We start from the raw sequence: 23,131 nt of genomic DNA, 5'->3' as shown, positions 1-23,131 counted from the left end.
TAACGTGATAGATATTTTCTGCTTCAATAATGTCAAAAATAGTTGGTAAACATCTTAAGACAATAGAGATCTGGAACGATGGCTACACTCAATTATCCCTAAAGTATCAACGAAGGCATTGTTCAAAGGATTGGATGTAGCTCGGGACTTCAACCGTTTAATGTCTAGGCTCATATCCAATCATTATACTTTAGATGCGCATCTCCGTCGTATTGGCCTCGCAGAGGGTAATCATTGTGCTTGTGGAGAGGTTTACCACGACATTGAGCTTGTTGTTTGGTCGTGCACTGAATATCGTGAAGCCAGATCACAATTAGTAGATTCTTTACAAGTCCGAGGAAAACCAATCCATGTTCCTGTTAGAGACAACCTGGCTTACCGCGATCCTCTATACGTGGAACTTATCTATCTTTTTCTAAAAACAGTGTCTGTCAAAATTTAATAAGATTCATCTCCTCATACTCTCATCCAAGGCTAATCATTCACCAATTACAGTGTCCTAGAATATTCAGTTTTGTTTTAAGTTCAGAGAATAGCAGCAAAAAGTAAATAAATACACTCGAAAATACAAGATCATTATGAAATACAAGAATCTTAGAGAAAAACCAAACATTAAAGTGATTACAGTGTTAGTTTTAGACAAAAAAACAATGATCTGTTAACCAAGCCTAGAAATAGTAGAATAACTGTAATTGCATTATGATGAAGCTATGAATGAGATAGTATTTTTAACAACGATGCTTCTAAAATGTATAGTATTTGCCAGTCATAACCATGATTATCTTACACAATAATAATACTATGTCATTTCGAAGGAAAATGCTCTTCAGAAATTTTTTCCAATATATTTTATATAAATATAATTGTAAATAAAAACAGTTTAAAATAGAACTGCATTATGAAGAAAATCGCTATAAATGATTTTATAACAAAAACTTGAAACAAATTTCTAAAATTTATTCGATTTGCAACTTTTTAAAAAAAAATTAGTTTTAGAATTTATTCAATATGTTTTTTCCCTTTCGCAGGTTGATGGGATTGACGGTATTGTAAACATCATCAAGCCACAATAGATTCAATAGAGTTATCTAAATATAAGAACCTTCACTCTTTTTGGTTTCTATTTGCACCAAGTTCTACTACTAGAGGTTAATCAGTTCTCATGTTAATAATCCACCAATCATTATGACTACTCAGAATTTTATTTATATAAGAAGCCCGCTTCCAGATGTTGACTACAATACGCCTCGATAGTGGTGTATCTAGGAGGCCGGAAGGGCTGATATGAGCCTTTTTTCTGTTCTATACCTTTCCTCTATTTACCCGCTATAACCAAAAATCAACCAGTAACAAATAGATAATTAAGAAAGGATGTGCTATGTGTGGTGATTGGTTATTCAAGTATTAGTAGTGTTTGAAGTACTAATGTATGTCTTTCATGTGATGATCATAACTTCAGCTGTATCTTGTACCTGCCTAATCTATTACGTCTCTCATATATTGTCTTTTATTTCTGTTTGGAAACCGGTACTTTACCCCAAAGCGCGATCCAACTGCACAACACTGCCCATCTCTCTTAGCCTTGTGATATTCATCTACCCGTCGCTTACGGGCAGCTCTCTTTGCTGCCGCTCGATTCAATTTGCTCTCAACAGCTGGATTTCATCAGCTGGGGCAGATCCAACTCAACTGTGCAAGTGAACGGAGACTGTTTTTTGATTTTTATATCCGTCCAATAAAATTGTTTCGTGTAATCAGCATTGTGTAATCGTGTTTTGGAATAAATAAGTGTGAAAGTGAACATTCGTGTGTGCCGTGTTGTAATCCGAAATTCGGTTAACATTTTGGTCCTTCGAACCGGATTTCGAGGACATTGTTTCCCAGAAAAGAACCAGTGAATAGTGGCGAAAGGTTCGCTGCAATATTGAGCTGAAGGGAGAAAAGAAGAAGCTAAGTTGAGTGACCTCTGGTTAGCGGACGTCGACCCCGCACCTTAGAAACGAGGCAAACGACAGTGGAACAGCAATTGTTTATGGACGTTCAGTGGTGCGGATTCAATTAGCAGCAAGTTTGTGCATCGGTACCAGCCAGCCATCAATATCGTCCGGTAGAAATAAACGGGGAAGTATTTGCATGCTTGTGGTGGGTTTGCATGAAACCATCGGTGGGATTGAAATAGAAATAAAATAAATCGATAGCAATACGAGTTTTCTTTGCATGCGATAGATTCCTTCATGGGACTGGGATTGATTGTTTGAGTCTGTGTGTCATTGATTAATAGACGGTTGGTCTTACACTTAGGATATCTTCCATTTTTCGGTTGTCTGCTTGGTTGGTTCCCCCCGCTGCTGTCACTATTGGTCGTAGGTCAGTCAATTCGCGCGCGGGACGTCGAGTCGAGTGAAAGATTTTTCAAAGCATAGTCAAGTGCAAGTGTGAATAGAAGTTTATATAAGCAAGGAATCTGTTTCAAAGTTTCGTCGGAGCTTCAGAACTGTAAGTAGTGGCATGGCGACAGAACTTCGAGATCTGAAGAAGCAGGAGAGAAACCTTCGGAAGACGTTTGATGCCATTCAATATTTTCTGGATCATTTCGATGAAGAAAGGCATGCGGGTCAGATTGAAATTCGTCTTCAAAGGTTGGACATCGCCTTTAGTGAGTTTCACGTCGTCCGTAGGAAGATCGAGCTGTTGACGGATCATATTACTGACTTAGCAGAGGTTGATACGAAAGAATCGGATGAAGAACGTTCAGTGCGAATTGAAGCGATGGCCGAAGCTAGAGATGACGAGAATGCGCATATAATAGTGGTAATGGAGGATCAATACTGTTACTTAAAGAGTGAACTTATGCGTTGGAAGTCGGATATTTTTGGAGATACAACAGCCATCCGTTATTCGACCTCGCAGGCCACGTCGTTTGGAATGTCGCGAGTAAAGCTCCCAGAGATTCGTCTGCCGACATTCAGCGGTAAGATCAAGGAGTGGGTAACTTTTCGGGACACGTTCAGAAGTCTGATCCATGAAAATAATCAGCTAACAACCATGGACAGATTTACTTATCTGAAGTCGTCGCTCACGGGAGAAGCCCTGCAGGAAATCAGTTCGGTGGAGATGTCATCCGTGAATTATGATGTGGCCTGGAGCATACTGGAGAAACGTTACGAAAATACGAAGCTTATTGTCAAGGCCCACTTAGACTCGTTGTTTTCGACAGAGGCGATAAAAAAGGAGAGCTATGAAGCGCTGAATAGACTCATAGGGGATTTTGAAAAGAATCTTCAGATGTTGGACAAGGTTGGAGAAATGACTAGCAATTGGAGCACAATTTTGGTGTACATGATATGTTCTCGGTTGGATGCCACTACGCTACGCCATTGGGAAACGCATCACAACTCAAAGGATGTTCCCAGTTACGATAAACTGATACAGTTTCTAAGAAACCACTGTTCCGTCCTTCAATCCGTTGCTCCCGGACAAACATCGCCGATTCTAGAGGAAAGAACAAGAGTAGGAGTCAGTCATTCGGTCGTTCAGTCGTATGGAAAGTGCCAGTTCTGCGGTGAAGCCTTCCATTCTGCCTTCCGCTGCACCAAATTTTTAAGGATGGAGGTCACGGAACGCATCGAAGCAGTCAGGAGATTGAAGTTGTGTTTGAACTGCCTATCATTGGGACATCAAGCTCGTAGCTGCAACAGGGGTGCGTGTCATCATTGCCAAAGAAAACATCATTCGTTGTTGCACTCCGAATCTTCATCACAATATGGCCTGCACTCACAATCCTCCGTCCCACAAGCGCAAACCAACCAGCAGCAACCACAGACACAAAACCAAAGCCAATCTACACACAGTAATACAGCTCAACCACTCACAAATTCCCTCCCTGTTACACTATCGCAAAATATGCACACTGAACCACTGCCCACCACAAGCCAATCATGCACAAGCCACAACACAGTCGCTCTGCCATCCAGCATCCGTACACACAAACAAGAAGTTTTACTGTCTACAGCTATTGTACATGTTCGAGATCAGTTCGGAAGTACACGTTTAGCTAGAGTATTGTTAGACTCGTGTTCCCAGTTCTGTTTTATGACGTCAAACTTTTGCCAGAAACTGAAGTTTCGATCCACCTCTGAGAATCTTCAAGTTCAAGGTATTGGTGGTTCAACAGCCATGTCGCGCAAGCTGGTGAATGCTACCATCCGACCGCGTTTACCAACAATATCGTCGTTCAATGGATCGATGAACTTCTATGTTCTCTCGGAACTCACGACGATCCTGCCAGCTCGAAAAATCAATGTTCTTCAGTGGACTCTTCCTGAGAATATAATCCTTGCAGATCCGCATTTTTTGAACCAGGGCAGATAGATATGATCATAGGAGCAGAGCACTTTTTCGAATTGCTCTCTGAAGGTCGAACCAATATGGCAGACGAAGGACCCATGCTCCAAAACACAGTCTTCGGCTGGATTGTTTCAGGACGAGTTCCCAAACAGTCGAATGAGCTTCAACCAGCAGTGTCCTTATCATGTACAACGACGGACATTCACAACCTACTGACAAGGTTCTGGGAGTTGGAAACGTGTAGATCCAACAGTACACAGTCAGTTGAGGAATCTGCGTGTGAGATGCTATTCGCTCAGACTGTAGCACGCGACGACAGCGGAAGATTCGTTGTTACCTTGCCGAAAAGAGAGTTCATCCTTCAACAGATCGGTGATTCAAAAGACATAGCTATGCGTCGATTTGCGGGGTTAGAAAGGCGGTTTCAGTCGAATTCCGAGTTGAGGTTGAGATACACTGAGTTTATCCATGAGTTTCAACAACTAGGTCACATGAAGGAGGTAATGAGTCAAACCGACGAGCATCCCGTATTCTACCTTCCACACCACGCAGTTTTGAAGCCAGACAGCACAACGACCAAACTCCGAGTCGTGTTCGATGCCTCTTGTAAGTCGTCATCCGGAGTTTCACTGAATGACGCATTAATGGTTGGCCCTGTAGTTCAAGAAGATCTTTTATCGATCATTATCCGTTTCCGTCTTCATCCAGTCGCTATCGTCGCCGATATTGAAAAAATGTACCGGATGATAAAGGTGCAACCATTCGATCAACATCTTCAACGCATATTATGGAGGGATTCAGTCAACGAACCAGTACGTGTGTTTGAGTTAACGACGGTTACATATGGTACAGCATCCGCTCCTTATCTGGCGACCAAATGCTTGCAGCGGTTGGCCGAAGATGGGTTGCAATCATTTCCCCGCGCTGCTTGTGCACTGAAGAAAGATTTCTATGTCGACGATATGCTAACTGGAGCAGATAACATCGAAGACGGTAAGCAGTTGACGAAGGAGATGATCGAGTTAACGAATTCAGGGGGGTTCACATTGCGGAAATGGGCTTCCAATTGTCCCACGCTTCTGGCTGATTTACCACCCTCATTATTGGATGACCGTGTGACACTTGAGCTGAATTCTTCGAGTTCCCCAGTCAAAACGCTAGGTTTGTTGTGGCAACCTACCTCCGATAAATTCTTATTTCATTCGCCGGTCTGGAGCAACATCACTGTGATCACTAAACGAACGGTTCTTGCCGATGCAGCTCGTTTGTTTGATCCTCTTGGTCTAGTTGGACCAGTTGTTGTCATAGCAAAAATCTTTCTCCAAGAATTGTGGAAACAGCAATGTGGATGGGATGACCCACTGCCGGGTGACATGCAGTCCTTCTGGCTGGAATATAGGAGGAACCTCATTGCCTTGTCTTCGCTTTCGGTTCCTCGGTGGGTGGCGTTTCGAGCAGATTTGATGTCGGTCGAGATTCATGGCTTCTGCGACGCATCAGAGAAGGCTTACGGGGCCTGCCTATATTTACGCTGTACGGGTCAAGATGGCAAGATAGCTGTTCGATTGTTAGCAGCAAAGTCCAGAGTCGCGCCACTAGAGGATTTGAAGCGAAAGAAAAAGGCGCAGACCATTCCTCGTCTCGAGCTATCTTCAGCACTACTTCTGAGTCATCTATACGACAAGGTTCGTGATAGCGTTAAAATACAACATAGAGCATACTTCTGGACCGATTCGACGATTGTGTTGTACTGGTTATCGTCACTACCATCCAGATGGCAAATGTTTATTGCAAATCGTGTGTCGGAGATCCAGCATATTACTAAGGGAAGTTCATGGAATCACGTGTCAGGTGTGGAAAACCCTGCCGACATCATTTCGCGTGGGATGACTCCGGCACAGCTCCAGTATCAAAGAGTGTGGTTTGAGGGACCGTTATGGATGCTCCAAGATCGCAGTATTTGGAAGGTAGATACACCAGTTGAAGAGATAGACCATTCATTGTTGGAGGAAAGGTCCATTGCACTGCCGACGACGACAGATTATCCGAGTGATATCTTCACCCTACGATCATCGCTCTTCGACCTCGTTCGTATTGTGGCACTCATCCGTCGTTTCATCCACAACACTCGACAACAACACGGTACCGGAAATCGCAGAGTCGGAGTCCTTAGTCATGACGAACACGAACAGTCTATGTTGGCTCTAGTTCGTCTCTCGCAGAAAGAATCGTTTGCTGCCGAAATTACCGCTCTACAAAAAGGAAAACCAGTGTCGTCATCATCAGAAATAGTCCAGATCCACCCCATTCTGGTCGAAGGGTTATTGCGAGTGGGCGGCCGTCTACGTCACGCACCAATACCGATATCTCGAAAGCATCCATTCGTCCTCAGTCAACATCACCCCCTCAGTAAACTCATTGTAGTACACTATCATCTGAAGCATTTTCACGCGGGCTCGCAGCTCTTGATTGCTAGCGTTCGAGAAAAGTATTGGCCTACTCGCATCAGACGTTTGGTCAACACAGTTATTCACGAATGCGTGTCTTGTTTTCGCAGCAGACCGCGTGTTTTAGAACAGCTAATGGCTGATTTACCATCTGAGCGAGTTACTCCTGCACATCCGTTTCTGAAAGTAGGCGTCGACTATTGCGGGCCGTTTCAGGTCATTTACCCCATCCGAAGAACTGCTCCAAGAAAATACTTCGTCGCGATTTTTGTGTGTCTTGCGACAAAGGCGTTGGAGACCTAACGAGTGCAGCGTTCCTCGCTGCCTTTAAGAGATTCGTCGCTCGAAGAGGGATACCTGCATTGGTGATGTGTGACAATGCTCTCAACTTTGTAGGCGCCAAACGAGAACTTGACGAGTTGGTTCAACTCTTCAATTCCGAGCAGTTTCAACAATCCGTAGCACGAGGAGCCCAGCACGACAGAATAGATTTTCGGTTCATCCCTCCAAGATCACCAAACTTTGGAGGGCTGTGGGAAGCAGCAGTAAAATCCTTTAAGGGACATTTCAAGCGCACAATTGGTAATCGAGTTCTGCAGCACGACGAGATGCAAACAGTAGTTGCACAGATCGAGGCGATTCTCAACTCTCGACCACTAACTCCAATTAGTAACGACACATCAGATTTCGAGGCTCTGACTCCTGGTCACTTCCTGATCCAGCGACCGTTAACGGCGGTTCCCGAGCCCAGCCTGGAGGATGTTCCAGAGAATAGGCTAACTATTTGGCAGAGGTCGCAAGATGTCGTTCAACGCATATGGAAGAAATGGTCCACACAGTATCTATCCGATCTTCACAACCGAACAAAATGGACTCGTCAACGGGACAACATTTTTGTAGGCACCATGGTTTTAATAAAAGACGACAACCTACCTCCATTAAAATGGCGACTGGGTCGTGTCTCCAATATCGTATCCGGCGCCGACGGCAACATTCGTGTCGTTGCAATTCGTACGATGGACGGTCTATATGAGAGAGGGATCTCTAAAGTGTGCGTGCTTCCGATTCGAGATAATAGAACATCACCTAGCCCTGATGATGATTAATTCTACTCGCCCCCCTATACTGAATACCATCTGCCTATCTATTTACTGAGTCTACTATCATCAAATCCGCAACAAGCGTGAAACATATCACCGGGAATCCAGGACACATGTATCTACAAGGCAACCTCGTCAACGATCACTCGCAAGCCCCCATTGGGGCACATTTGGCAGCTAGCGGCACGTTGTAGCCGTGAATGCCAGGGGGCGAACCACAAGTTCTGTTCAACCCACCGAAGTCTATCAATGGTTGCTACTGTTTTGTTTTCCTCCACTAGGGTTGCGAACACCAATCCACATCTATGGTCCTGGATAGTGGCAACCCAAGAAGTCTCGTGAGCTGCTTTCATCATCTAACTGCAACAATTTCGATTACAACAGCCCCCATGGGGGCAACTGTCGGCAGCGTGCGGTGCATCCTACCGCGTATGCTACGGGGGCCGACCCTTAAGTTACGCTATACTCCCATGTTTGTTTTCTGGATTCCAACTGCTTTATATTCTCCAACAGATTCAATCGTTCATGAGCTTAGTTATGGAATCGTCATCCTTCACCACATTTCAACACTACGCGGCGCGCTAAAAGGCAGTTGGCTGCTCCCCGACATAGATAAGCATTCAAGGCCCCCAAGGGCAATCTTGGCGTCTGAATGGAAGCTACTTCCATTATCCAGCCAGGGGGCCACCGTTAAGTTACGTGCGACCTGTTCACGCTCGAGTTCCAGATTAAGCCGCTCTATTCTTCCGCAGGTTCTAGCAGTCAACAACAGTGCACGGATCCATCGAAGACTAGATTGTCTTCTCAGTTTACAACACGTCTTGTTCAAACTTGCGTTTCACCCTTAACTTCAGTAGCGGTGCTCGCGGAAGACAAGGTCTCCGTCATCACACTACAGCAATCCACAAGTCTGAAGTGGTCAGCAGGGTTCCAGCAACAAAGCAATCCGGGGTGGCGCGGTTCTGGTTTGCGTAATCGGAGCCTGTCACCCCAAACCCCATCCAAGTTAAGTACAATCCGGTTTGTTCATGTCAAGAGGTAGTGATCTGTTTCCTCGTCCGCGCAGGTACTTTGCTGGAATCCCCGAGTAGAGTCGACAGAGGTTCACAACAGCCGAAGCAGTTGATCCAGCAGCCGCAGTAGCAGTAGAAGTGGTAGGACCAGCGGAGTCGCTCGGGTCTTGTTTTATCGACGCCGGCTGCATAGCAGTTGACGGAGTCGAATTCAAGTCTCCCGTCCTCGACGCCGATGGTCCACCATAACAGCACCAACTAGCATACATCGCAGAGGCGAGGGAGTCTGAGTAGTTAGAAAGCATTTTGATTGAAATCGAGGATATTTCAAGGAGGCCGGTATGTTTGGAAACCGGTACTTTACCCCAAAGCGCGATCCAACTGCACAACACTGCCCATCTCTCTTAGCCTTGTGATATTCATCTACCCGTCGCTTACGGGCAGCTCTCTTTGCTGCCGCTCGATTCAATTTGCTCTCAACAGCTGGATTTCATCAGCTGGGGCAGATCCAACTCAACTGTGCAAGTGAACGGAGACTGTTTTTTGATTTTTATATCCGTCCAATAAAATTGTTTCGTGTAATCAGCATTGTGTAATCGTGTTTTGGAATAAATAAGTGTGAAAGTGAACATTCGTGTGTGCCGTGTTGTAATCCGAAATTCGGTTAACAATTTCTTTTTTTCGAGTCCTATACTGCCATCCCGATCAGAAACACATAACAGAAATATATCAAAACTATAACTCGTATTATTACTTGTTAGAAATTTCTGTTATTTTAACTACTAACGAGACCTAATTTATAACACAACGTGTTAGAAAAAATGTGTTCTGTTATAATCTTGTTATTTCATTCTGATCGGGATTCTACACCCGCCTTCAGCTGGGTCAGCAAAGATGGTGATAATGAACGTCTTAACACTCACACATTCTCAAACGCGGTCTCAAGCGAGAACCTACAAAAATGCCCTCTCGCACGCGATCACGAATCGGTCACGTCCGGAAGTCTATCCTTTATCCTAGAAGCCTAGGTCCATGCCTTCAGCTGGAACAATTTAGAAAATACGCTTATACCTATTAGACAACACGTCTCATGGCGACATGAGCGGGAACCGTATCGATATAAGGGATCCCACCCTCTGCCAGAATTCTAACCGCACACCGCAAATTTAATATCAGACTCTCGGTTCGCGCGACCATTCAAGAACACACGCAAATATGTTACAAAATCACGTCAGCGTACAAACGTTAGAGCCCCTCGCGATTTTCCAAGCAACCTACGCCCACGAACTCGCAAACATGATTACACTCCGGTGATCAGGTGAATGTTTCAGCACTCGTATACTTACCAACGCGATCTCAAGCGTCAACCTATAAACTACTGCGCTCGCGCCATCATGAGTCGGAATCGTCCGGAAGTCTCTATCCTCGGTACCAACAGTCTAGGTCCATATTAATTAATAAAAAAATAAAATTGAAAAATTAAGAAAAAATATCTCCCATATCCACTAGACAAAACGTTCCATGGCGACATGAGCGGAAACTCCAGTGATATGGGGTAACTCACTCCCTGTCAGAATGTGATCCGATCCGTACACTGAAAACTAAATGAATGACAGTCCGCGAATATGTGAATGGCCGCAGGGTTTCAAAATCGAATTTATACAAGCGAAGTCACATACACGCGAGCACACGCGACAAGCACGTCGACGCACACCACACCTATGCTCGCGATCGCGCATACTTGATAACACTCCGGTAAGTATATGAACATTTTAGTACATACGAAGTTACAAACGCGGTCTCAAACGCGAACCTGCAAACGCGCGAGATCATGAATCGGTCACGTCCGGAAATCTCTTCATTCTAGCAACGTAGGTCCATACATCCAGTTGGACTAATCAAAAAATAAAGCTCATATCCACTAGACCACACGTTCTACTGCGACATGACTGGGAACTCTAGTGATATGGATGAACCCACTTTCTTCTAGAATCTGAACCGTACACGAACAAATAAGTATCAGGTTCACGGTCCGCGCACGATCATTCTAGAACACACGCGAATATGCGAAAGGAACACGGTTATAAAATAGAATTTATACACGCGAAGTTACATACACGTTAGCTCACGCGACATACAAACACACACGTGATCGATCGAACAAGTTAACGTACAAATACTCGAGCTCTTCGCGATGATACACGCGATCGCGAGTCCCTACGTTCGCGCATACCTGAACCGTACAATGAATATCACATTCAGAATCACGGCCCGCTACAATTGGCCTAAAGCAGTGTTTGGAAATAGTAGTATGTGATTCTGACGGGGACCCCTTCCAATAACTTAGCTCTACAGCTCCAGCAGGACAACTCTCGAAAAACAAAAGAATGTATTTCAATATGTTTTTTTCAATTCAAAATATTCATAAAAAATTGCCCTTCAAAATGCAGCTGTTTTCAAGTTATTTTCGATTTTTTTTAGACATAACATTTTACTCTGTGAAATTACGACCTTTTAATAAGTTATTCACGTTTGTCCATCAAAACCAATATGTTACTCAGTTCCCAGATCAAGAATGTTTTCTCTACGACTGTCCCGATATCCTTGCTTGTTTCCAAAAAGAAGACTTTTTTAAATGGATCGTTCAAGGACACCAAGTATACTAATGATTTTTTGTTAGTTTTATGCTTTCAGTTGAACTGTTGGAATGGAATCGTAGTCACGACTAGCGAAGTGTCAAAAAATGCAACCAAGCGAGCATGAGGGTATTGTGAGGGGAAGTGAAGAGGGAAGCCCATGCTAAGCTTATGGGATCTTCCCTGATGCCAGTAAATATTCAGGGTTGCTAGTTATACTGTTTTTGTCTCCGTAAGTCTGTGTAAAGTGTCTGTAGTATAGACTGTCTTTATTCAGTTTTGATTATTGTGGCGCTATTACTACACTTTCCAGCTATTTTCTAGTATATACAGTTCAAACGATGATTATTTTGCTTGGCACTTTAGACAATTAATCGAAGGGCAAGCGTTAGAGTGACTGATTGATTAACAGAAGTAGAAAAAGTAAATAATAACCTCTAATGTTAGATTCGTCTTTTTGCCAAAGTTCCTGTGATTTGCTCAATTGATTTATGTGCACTTTGTCCAATTGAAAAGTCTTCGCATTTGACAGGTTTAACTGAAGAAAGCCACGGGTTAACAGCGACTCAATTGAAAATAACTAAGAATGAACAGCTAATAATACCTTACAAAAGCAACCGATTAAATCACGGTAAAACATTACGAAAATGCCAACGGAATTTTTTCCGTGCAGTATTAGCGTCGAAAATCAATATTGTAATGCTATACGGAAGGACATATGGGCAGGAAACCAGCAGAAGCAATAGCAAGGTTATGGACTGTCGCAGGTCTCGCGGGTGTTTGCTATAAGATCGTTGTCTGGCTGATTTTAGTATGATTGGCAAAATTGCATTCTGTAGTCTGTGCATTTGCAACTTTGTTTTTCTGACGTTGAATGGAGAAGCTTCGAGTGGGTAATTGCATTGCTCTAGGTGCACTTGACGTTCACAGCACTCGTGACAGAAGCGAGAGCGGCAGTTGTAAATAATGCACCTATCGCCGACATAATAGCTTAAAATGACGATGTTCGTTCTATACAAAGACGTAAATTTGTTCCAGGAAGCAGACATTATTTCATCAGTTTTGTTCATATCCGATAGAAAGTTTGTTGTACAAGATATGAAAATAGGTTGCTAGTCTCCAATAATTGCATTAAGTTTGTCATTGCTGAGAATTGTATTTATATACTTTTCGCTAAAAACTTCTGATTTTGAACGCAACAGCGTTCTTCAATTTGCTGAGATCATAGTTTTGCTTTTACGATTGGTGGCGGGAATAGCGCAATTGATGAATCGATTGCCTGGAACGCAGCTCACCTGGGGTCGATCCTAATCCTGCAAAACGGGATAGAGATTTTTCAAGCCCGAAATAAGAGGCGAATCACCCTCCCCCCCCTACATATTTGAAATAAAATTAAAATGTCTTTACCATTACTCTTTGTTTCTGAAATTATTTTCGCTCTATTTCATTTGATTATAGAGCAGAGGTTGAAATATGTGCTCATTTTCACGACAAGCAGTTTATCGCACATCGTTTTTATCCTTAGTAGACACTAAGACTTTCCACCTTTCAAGAAATTGCGAAAAGTTGCTGACAATGCAAAAGGGAAGTGGGATAATTTCACAACATCGAACCTCGTGATAAATTAAGTTCAATAAAATCCGTTAATATATCACTTTATAGAAATTATTTCTCCACATTATTGCAAAGTATCTACTCGTTTTAGCGAATTTTTTCGGAACCATTAGCTATTCGAAAGTTTTGTATTAGGCGCGAAATTATCGTCCCATATTATACCACGAAAAAATGATGCTCTATTCTCGCGAAAACTTGGAGAGCAAACAATGTTACATCGTCGCTATTGTGCTATCTTATGACAAGCGCCATTTTGCACATTTCGAGAAAAACGATTTTTAAAGTTTGAGATTGAATATCTTGAAACTTATAAATGGTATAAACAATTCAAACAAGACAATTGATGCTTCTATCTATTCTGTATTAACCTCTCAAGTATTGGGAAGATCGGTTGACTATGTTGCGAGTTTATACTATAAATGTAAACAAAAGTCGCGCTCATACGTGTCATAGGTGTGCTGTATTGATGACAAAATTTGTATGGCGTGTCATAATCGTGCATGGAAAATTTTCCATAGAAAAAAATCATAAATTATTAACTTTTATTGATATCTTTGGTTTCATATGATCTATAAACAATCGGAAGAAAATGAATCAGGGAATCTAGAAAAAATAGTTATTTTTGGTTACAGTGTTGCCAAATATGCTATATTTTCAGTTTTATTAAATTTCATTTTTCTCACAGTTCGTGCATTTTTGTTTCGAAAATAATTATGCCATTCTGCTTCTCAGATAGTTTTACATATAAAAACCCTCTTATGCATCAAGATAATTCAAGCCAATCCCCAGACACAGTTATTTGGAGCAAAAAATCAAAAAATTCTCAGCACGTTTCTCGCTATATCTCAGCGTCCAAACAGAATGCCGAAATTTGGTTTTTAGACCAGTAATGTGGCATATCTAACTCAGTTAACCCCCAAAATGGCGTTTGTCATAAGATAGCACAACAGCGACGACATTACATGCTCGTTTTTTCTGTTGCTAGTCGAAATAAGTGAGATATCGTCTATTTCTGTTCACGAATGAGAAAATTTGTAACTCTGTTATTGAGTATTACTAGGCAAACTACCGAATAAAAATAGATTTTTGTACCAATCACTTTAAATTTGTATAAAATTTTGAGAATATCTTAGTGATTGCATTAGAGTACTCCTTTTTATGAAAAAAATGTTAACTATTTTCAAGACAATATTTTTTAAAGCCCTACTTTCTACTTTCAAAAGACTTAAAAGTTACTTATTTTTGCCTTTCTCAATAGAAAGGTATTGCAATTGCTCTGAAAACCGACTTTTTAACGGAGGCCCGGAGGGCCGAGTGACATATACCATTCGATTCAGTTCGTCGAGTTCGGCAAATGTCTGTGCGTGTGTATGTATGTATGTATGTATGTGTGTATGTGCGTCTGTGTGTGTATGTGACCAAAAATTTCACTCATTTTATCAGAGATGGCTGAACCGATTTTGACAAACTTAGTCTCAAATGAAAGATACAACGTTCCCATAGACTGCTATTGAATTTCTGATAGATCCGACTTCCGGTTCCGGAGTTACAGGGTGGTGAGCACGATCACGCAGAAAATGTCGATTTTAATAAATTCTGCAATGAATGCATAAAGGCGAAAATTTTTCCATAATATGACCACAACTGCTTCGATTTGTAGTATTAGGTCACTAACATCCATTCAGTCTCTTTGGCCACATTTGCCACCATCATCGGTTCTGGAAGCCCCGGCGGAAGTATCCAAATTCAGAATAACAGTCACATCGGTTTTTCGGAGATGGCTAGACCGATTTAATCAAACTTAGTCTCAAATCAAAGGTGTTGCGCCCCCGTAAATGGCTATTTAATTTCATCCCGATCCGACTTCCGGTTCCGGAGTTACAGGTTGTGGCGTGCGATCACATAGCAAATTGTGATTCAAACCGATACTCCGATGAAAGCAAAAAAGGTAAAAATTTCGCTAAAATGTCTCTCAAAAAACTTAAATTTGCTGTTCTAGGTCACCGACGGCCAACCAAACTTTCGTTGACTAAATTGACCACCACAGACGGTTCCGGAAGTGCCCGGGAAAAGCGGCCATCTTTCAAAATTGACGAACTCACATCAGTTTCCTGGAAATGGTTAACTCCAAATGATAGCTCTAATATCCCCACAGATGTCTATAAAATTTCGTACGGATCGCTTATATGGTTTCGGAAATATAGACTAAACCGTCCGGTCACATATGAAATTCCCATGTAAGCCGGATCTCCAATTTTTTTAAAGGGGGACCCCATGAAATTTTAGAAATCGAATTCGTATTTTTGATGCCATACATCTTTAAAATGCATGAAACGTCGAGATTTTATGTTATAACGAAAAAAATTTTTTTTATAAAAATCGACTTTTTGGGACTTTGCCGATTTCGCACCTTTTTTTCAATTTAATATTAATGTGGCTGTTTTTTCTTTTACAAAGTTTTAGAACTCGAATAATGATTTCTATTCTTGTATATAGTTGTCATGTAGTGTATAATAAAAATGTAATATATACATTTTGAAGCTTATAATGAATATAAACATCGCAAAAATTCTCGTGTTCATGTTTGAGAAAGGCACAATTGCACCGCTAGGTGGATTAAAACAGGTTTTTTTTTAATTTTTAAGCTATGTTTCTATCCGTGGAGCTTGCTAGATAGGTCGTTAGGAACATATTGTAAATGAAAATCCAGTTCAAGTGGCAAAATCGATCCATGGATAATATTCTGAATCATGTGAAATAGTTAAATATTAAAATAATGCACAATACTTCACGAGTAAGAAAAAAGAAAATGAGCTTGCCTGAAGAAGAATCATAAAGGTATCAAGATCCGTGGACGAATGAAACTATTCAGCATATGTAAAGTTTGGCATGGAAGGTACAGAAACAATCATAGGGGATATTATTAGCAACCAATATCTCACTTGCTTCAGTCATCATCATCTGTTACTTAAAGTGTCGATGTTATAAAAATGACTAATTAGCAAATAATAACTAATTACCGCGGCACACTCTCAATCTTGGATGTACCCATTCAGGTACCCAGTCGGATTTATCTCTGTTTAAACTTATCACCGTGCACTAGAACGTGACTTGTCTCCTTATAAAATGTATTGAAAGAAACTCAACATATGCATATGTCTTTTCGTAGTACCGAAATTAGTTACCTATTTCCGTAGTCGTTACAAATAACATAACAATCAAATATTACTATTTGAATATATACATTAATAACACCGTCAACGTATAGTACTTTAATCAATAACGGTTTCACCCGTACTAAAACGATACCACATTCTTTTTATTACTTTCAGGTTTTCCAGTCGGTTCGAGATTCCCCTGTTGGTGCAGAGTGTCGTCATGAACATAACCATGTTCATAATGATCCACCTGTGTGTGACCGTGCGGCGTAACAATGCCATCATGCGAACCAGGGAGCGAGTATTCTCAGGTAGGCAACACCATTCTATTCGGTGGGTTTTTGTTAGCCCGTGTTGCCGTGGGGTAACGTTGTCAAGATTAGTCGAAATGTTCCTCACGCGCCAAGGATCCTTGCTATAGCTGACGATGGCTGACCTTGACCTTGTTAAATTCAGTTTTCTGTAGACTTTCTGTGCTTTCTTTTAAAATTGCGTTCTCACGGGAGCTAAGTAGTTTGATGTTATCTGCGCTTTCAGGTTTAGTTAATGATTGCAATTATAGTTTGATTATTCCGATTATCGTCATCTTGTTGTTCGTTGTTGGAAATCCAGCACACGTTCGCTATGTTTCTGACCATTTTACAGCTGTTGTGCTATCTTATGGCAAATATCATTTTGGGGTAAACTGAGTTAGATATGCCATACTACCAATCTAAAAAACTTTTACAAAATGGCGCTTTCAGAATATCGAAATTCTGCTTGGTTACAGAGGTACAGCGAGAAATTAATACAGAATGAATAGAGGCATCAATCTTTGAATTGTTTCAACCATTTATAAGTTTCAAGATATTTAATATCAAACTTAAAAATTGCTTTTTTCGAAATGTGCTAAATGGCACTTGTCATAAGATAGCACAACAGTGATAAGCCAGAAAACAATAGTTATAAATCATAGAACTAATGAAATGTTGAAAATATCTGTTTCAATATTTTATATTTTATATTAATAAAGCTGGCGTCTACTCGTTTTACCCCGCAGCCTGTTATAGCACCTACAATCCACACACTAAGCCAGCCAAAAGTTGTTCAGTAATTTCTTTTGACGACTTGCACAGTAAAGTGAAATTTTTACTGAGCTGTCAGCAAATTGTTTAAAAAATTGCTGTAAAGTTTTCACTTTTTAACGATTTTCAGTAATTTTGCGAATAATTTTCTGAAACCCGCAATATTTTTAACTGAATTTATCAGCACTTCTGTTCTTTTCGGTGCAATAACATTATCCAGTAAAATACTGACTGATTGTTCGGCGAAATTGTACCAACATTACCGAACCTCTTAAAAAACTTACAATACAGGTACAGCAAATCATCTGTCAAGTCGCCATTTTCAGAGAAAACTGCTGACTGACCAGTTTTTTTTGACGTTTGGATAGAACGGATTACGGAGAGTTCGGTAACCGAATTGTTTTACTGAATTGATTTCCGAACGGTTTGCTGTTCAAAACCCCAGCAAAATTTTACTGTACCCAGTAATTCAAATTAAGTGTGCAGCTCAAAATATAAACTTAAAATACGTATCTTTTTTATATTTGTGTATACTGACGACTCCTCTTAACCCATTCATGCCCATGTTGTTTGTGGACAACAACGTTTTTGAGCACCTATAACTTTTGATTGAGGCAAGAATTGCTCACAAAAACAAGTAAGGCTTTCATTTGAGCATTAACAGTTATAAGGATCAGCTCTAGAACTGAAATTATTGCAATTAGTCTGATTGAACTCCAATGGAGCAGTGCTGCGTTTACGACGGAAAATGATTTTTACATAAAACTTCGTTATGTTGCAATATTAGTGAAAACTGATAAAACATCAATTTAGACTATTTTTGGCTACGTTTTTCACGCAGTTGGACTATTGTAAATACTCTAGGAGAATTGTACTGAGCATTGGAAGGTAAAAATTGAGCAGCTTCTAGCACTGCAAGGAAAGCACCTATCTTTCTGAAAAAAGGTTTTTCGAGTTTCTTGACCCCACCGTTTTCAAGGAAAAATAGTTTTGAAACCCTACATGCACTAGAAAAAAGTTGGGCATGAAAGGGTTAATAAATCTCATCCCGCAGGAGTCCACTCCTGGTTTTACCCTTGAAATTTTTTTGTAAATTTTTAACAAACATGATGACAAAGAAAGGCTCCACTTCTTGGTGATATATATTTTGAAATTTCCTAACATGGAAAGTGCCAAACGATATGGCAAATCAAACAGTCCGTAAAATCAATGACTTTGCTAAATTGAATTAATTCGGAAAAAAATACTTTTTTTTGGTTTCAAGAAAATGACAGCAAGTCTCCGGAGGCGTCTTGAAAACAAAAAACTTTTTTGTGTTGTACATCATAACTAATAATCATAATTAATCGTTTTGCCCAGTATTAATTGCCCACATAATATACCAGGCAACGATGGGAACTTTTTCTTTTTTGTCCGATTTTTGAATTTTTCGTATCACTTCATCAAAGTTCATTGATGTCAAAATGTGATTTTCACTTAAAAAAGTTATTGTTAAAATAATAATAATATTTTTGAAAAACGCTCTCATAGTTTTCTGGAGAATGATGTGAAGAAGCACTGTGCAAAATTTCAAATCGATTGATCTACTAGATTTTGAGTTATGATGCACACTGCGGTTTTTCGAGGTGCCTCCGGAGATTCACTGTCACTTTTTTTAATTTTCAACAATTCGCAATAAAAAATTAGGAATAGTTTGTTGAAATGTTGCATTATTATATGTATATTGACTGATTCGCTGTATCGCCAATTTTTTCCCAATTTTTTTATTTGACCTTGAATCGTGCGATTTCAATGATAATCATGTCCCTCATTTCTGGGATCGTTATAGGCGATTATAAACCAACGTGTGCTGGTGATGAAATGTTCATTACCCTGATCGACAATTAGTAGAGTAGCTTAATTTTGAACCTAAACGTACAGCAACTATGAATATAGCACGCCTTGTGCAGAAAGGAAAAGCAGGCTCAGCTTTGGTTCATGAACCATATTCCTATAAAGGAAAATTCTATGTTGGAAAGCTTTCTAACCTCCTCTTCGTAGCTGTCAAGTAAAATGACCTGAAAAATCCACTTGAAATGCCTGGTGCACTTAACTACTTCCTACTGACGCATGTCTCATATCCGACTTCACCACTCGCGATATTTGTGCTGTCACAATCATAACCATAAACAGACAATATGTCTATTGTTCGGCTTATTTGCCGTCCAATGAATGATAACCTTCTGATGATTTCAGGAGGGTTATATTATACTGTGGTCGAAACGGGCTTTCATTCATAACGTACAATGATGCAAATATCCAGATATGAATTTGAGAGACACTGAATTTATGGAATATTTGGCATATACTCGATATGGAAATAGATCAACATTTGCACGGTCTGACAGAGAAGAGGTGTTAGATGTAACTCTGTTCTGACTGTATTGCATATGAGTTGGCTAACTGGCTCGTCCGAATGAATTCAAACCATTGTTATCTGGTCATAAATACTTCATCTTTGAAGATTTAAATGTTTCCCTTGATATAGTTACATTTCGTAATCCCAAATCTAAGAACTAGGACCTCTTCGAAGAGGGCTTGGCGACTGGGTTTTAGTGGTATTCCAAAACAATTGAAGCTCCAATTGACTTGTATGCGGTCATGGATACAACAAACTCACTCATATAAGCAACACACAAGAGACTTGTTCGCTTCGAGTATTGTGTGCCTCTAGAGCAGTGGTTTTCAACCGGGAGTGAGTTCACCCCCAAGTGTAAATTAGACTATTGGCCAGGGCAGGTTCAGCGAATGACTTCGTTGGTCCTGAGCCCGCGTTGCCAATTTCGACACGGTGGATAAGGGAAAAAATACGGTCCTGGGCTTCGTCCGAGCACCGCATTTATTAGAGAAATCTACAAACGTGTCGCCAAACAAAGGCGTTTCTAGAATAACCGTGCCCAGTGATTTCGAAAAATCTCCTACATTTTTCGAAACTCCACTGCGGCATGCTGACCATGGCTTTAACCGGCCACTGCAAACTCAATTATCACATGGCAACTATTCAGCGCGCTGAGTCTTTTTCATGTGATCTTTGTGAATCCGACTACGGAACCTCATATCATCTTATATGTAACTGTCCAGCGGTAGCGCAATTGCGGTATCGAGTCTTCGGCCGTCCTTATATAGACGAAACCATGTTTGGGCGACTGAAACTCAGAGACATACTAAATTTTCTTATCCAATGTGGTAAAGAGCTTTAGGCTTATTCGCAGGCAAGTTGAACTACTTGTGAGTTTAACTTACCTGTTGTTTATTTTTGTTTTTGTGCTGTTATTTTTCCCACCCTTCCAATTCTACTTCCCCACACCTCCTTGTCCTTCCCTTCCGCTCAGGAAATGATGAAAACACACGGCAAGGCACAAATCCCCGACTACATACGGGGAACGTGTCATTTAAGCCAATATATTCTGATTCCTGATTCCGTAGCTTAAGGACACACACAAAACTTTCTCCATACATATCGCTGGTACTCTCTGTTGCCTTGTACGGATGTGAGGTGTGGTCGTTGAATGGAATCAATTATCGGATGGTTGGTGTATACAAATAAGTTGATATCGCAAGCCTTCTAGAGCACGGCAGACAAGAACTTTATCTATCAGTTCAGACGTTGGGTCAGATTCCGCACTCAAGGAATAGGTACGGGCAAATATTTCTCGTTCAAAATTAGAACAAAATTTTATGCAGAAATCGTTATGACAACGAAACAATGGTTGGATTCTTTCGAACTGATTTTTTTTCGAATAAACGAGGAAATTCAACACGATACGCTTAAGATTTTACAAGAAAGGTGTCGTCGGGTTACTACACAATTTATTCACAATTTAACGATGAACTCCCAGGTGCACTAGTGTCATGCACTGTGTCTTGGGCCAGACAGCATCAAACAATTTTTTTTGAAGCACTTACCTAATCCAGCAAAGAGTCGATAATTGAATTTATTCAACTGCTTTCTGCAGAAGAGCACTGGCGCAAGAAACTGGTGACAAGTAACATTGTTTGTTGTTCATAAACCGGGATAACCAGCTTCCGACCACAATTCGTATCGGCCGATTGCAGCTGGCTTATTATCAATTAGCCTTTCGCAAAGGAAAGGGTGCGAAGGAATGTCCTGCGCTGCTTTCAACGGAAATTGAACTAGCATGCGCACTAAAGAATAAATGGTTTCTGTAGTCTTGTCCAATAAAAGAGCTTACGATTCAGTAGAAATTGTTATCACGGATAAACTTCACCATTAATTCTAAATAACTATTCGTATAATTAGTTATCAGATACGCATACTACCTTTTTTCATAGCAATACTTTTTGAAGCAGCTACATGGGTTTTTACAAGGATGTTGTTTAAGCCTCTTATTTACAATTTCTACCTGAATGACATTGATAAATATCTTGCCAGCTCATGAACACTAATACAAATGACGAATTATGGTGTGGTTTCTGTCATAGGGCTACATATTTATAAAAACCAATGCAAGGTCTCTTTAAATATTTTTTCGCACGGGCTGTAATTTAGCGTATCGAGTTCTCCAAGAAAGAAATCGAACTGGTTTTCAATGAAGCGTGGTCCAGCTCATCTTAGGCTTCTAATAGAGGATAGAATAATCACTTTTGTATTTAAATATCTGAAGAGCAGTTCGACTACAAATACTATTGAAGAGGATACATCGCGTATCGATAGACCAAATGCCAATGATAAATTAATTTTTTTCGCACATTAATTTAATCTTGTTAGGGTGTATACCAGAACTTACAAAGGTTGTATCAAATAACTATACACTCAGTAACTAAGTATGGGAGCTACCGTTTCGGTTCCGCAGCAAACACTCATATTATCGATGTGGAACGAATACAGTATCGTTGTGTGCGTATTGCCCAAAATCGAATTCCATTTCTGGGATTTTCCTTCTCGTCTGACCATTGGTCATTAGAAATTATGTTGACTTGTCGAATTTCAAATGCAAACCAAATTTATGACAGTGTACTTCAGCCACTGGCACAAGATATTATTTTTTTTTACATATGTTTCTAAAAGATTCAGATTACGCGTTCTGCATAGAATACACCTCCATGAAAGAGAATTTTCCTAGAAGTCCGGATTATCCACGTTCGCTGACTATACATGTGCTATGCACATCTTCTTCCTATTGGGATCACTAATAGTAAACTATACGTGTGAGGCAATGGTTACCAAGACATCGAGCATGTTGTTTGGTCAGATAATTCCTTAGTTCGTGCCTATATCACTAATGATACCAAATTGTTTTTTTATAATAAGAAATTAAGAAAAAAATAATTCATAAATATTTTGTTCCGATTTTATACGGTAAACTACCTTCAATTTTGAATTTCTTTAGATTTCGATACATATTTTTAAATTATAAGAGGATTATTAAAATTTGTAACTATCACGGATGTCTACGATATGATATTAATATACATTATTCGGCGAATATTAAGTATGTAGTGAAACTTAACTGCGTTGTTCCGACATTAAAAAAGTGATGATCCGATCAAAAATTAAGTGCAACCTTCATTTGCGGGTTAATATTCGGTTGAAAATTAATTGCAATGTTATAAAATATTCCTCCCATTTTGAGGAATCCCTCATATCTTTTTTCTTCTCAATAATATTTTTCAATTATCCACCCGGTCTTCCACGGCATTGAAACTTTTTTTTCGGTCTATAATTTGATTTTCGACATCTGCTTGCAATAAA

General features: G+C 40.4%; 1 protein-coding gene across 2 annotated transcripts in view; it reads left to right on the top strand.

Annotated features, from left to right (window-relative positions):
* Positions 1-23,131, top strand: part of LOC131681514 (solute carrier family 66 member 2) — a 112,153-nt gene that overhangs the window by 37,950 nt on the left and 51,072 nt on the right. For both annotated transcript variants that reach the window (XM_058962327.1, XM_058962326.1), the window contains one exon: positions 16,490-16,626. In XM_058962327.1, coding sequence (XP_058818310.1) covers positions 16,490-16,626 — 137 coding nt within the window. The remainder of the gene's footprint in view (positions 1-16,489; positions 16,627-23,131) is intronic.

This window comes from Topomyia yanbarensis, chromosome 2, assembly GCF_030247195.1.
Source record: "Topomyia yanbarensis strain Yona2022 chromosome 2, ASM3024719v1, whole genome shotgun sequence".
Lineage (NCBI taxonomy): Eukaryota > Metazoa > Arthropoda > Insecta > Diptera > Culicidae > Topomyia > Topomyia yanbarensis.
The sequence above is the reverse complement of the archived record's forward strand: the minus strand, read 5'-3'. Positions and strand labels throughout refer to the sequence as shown.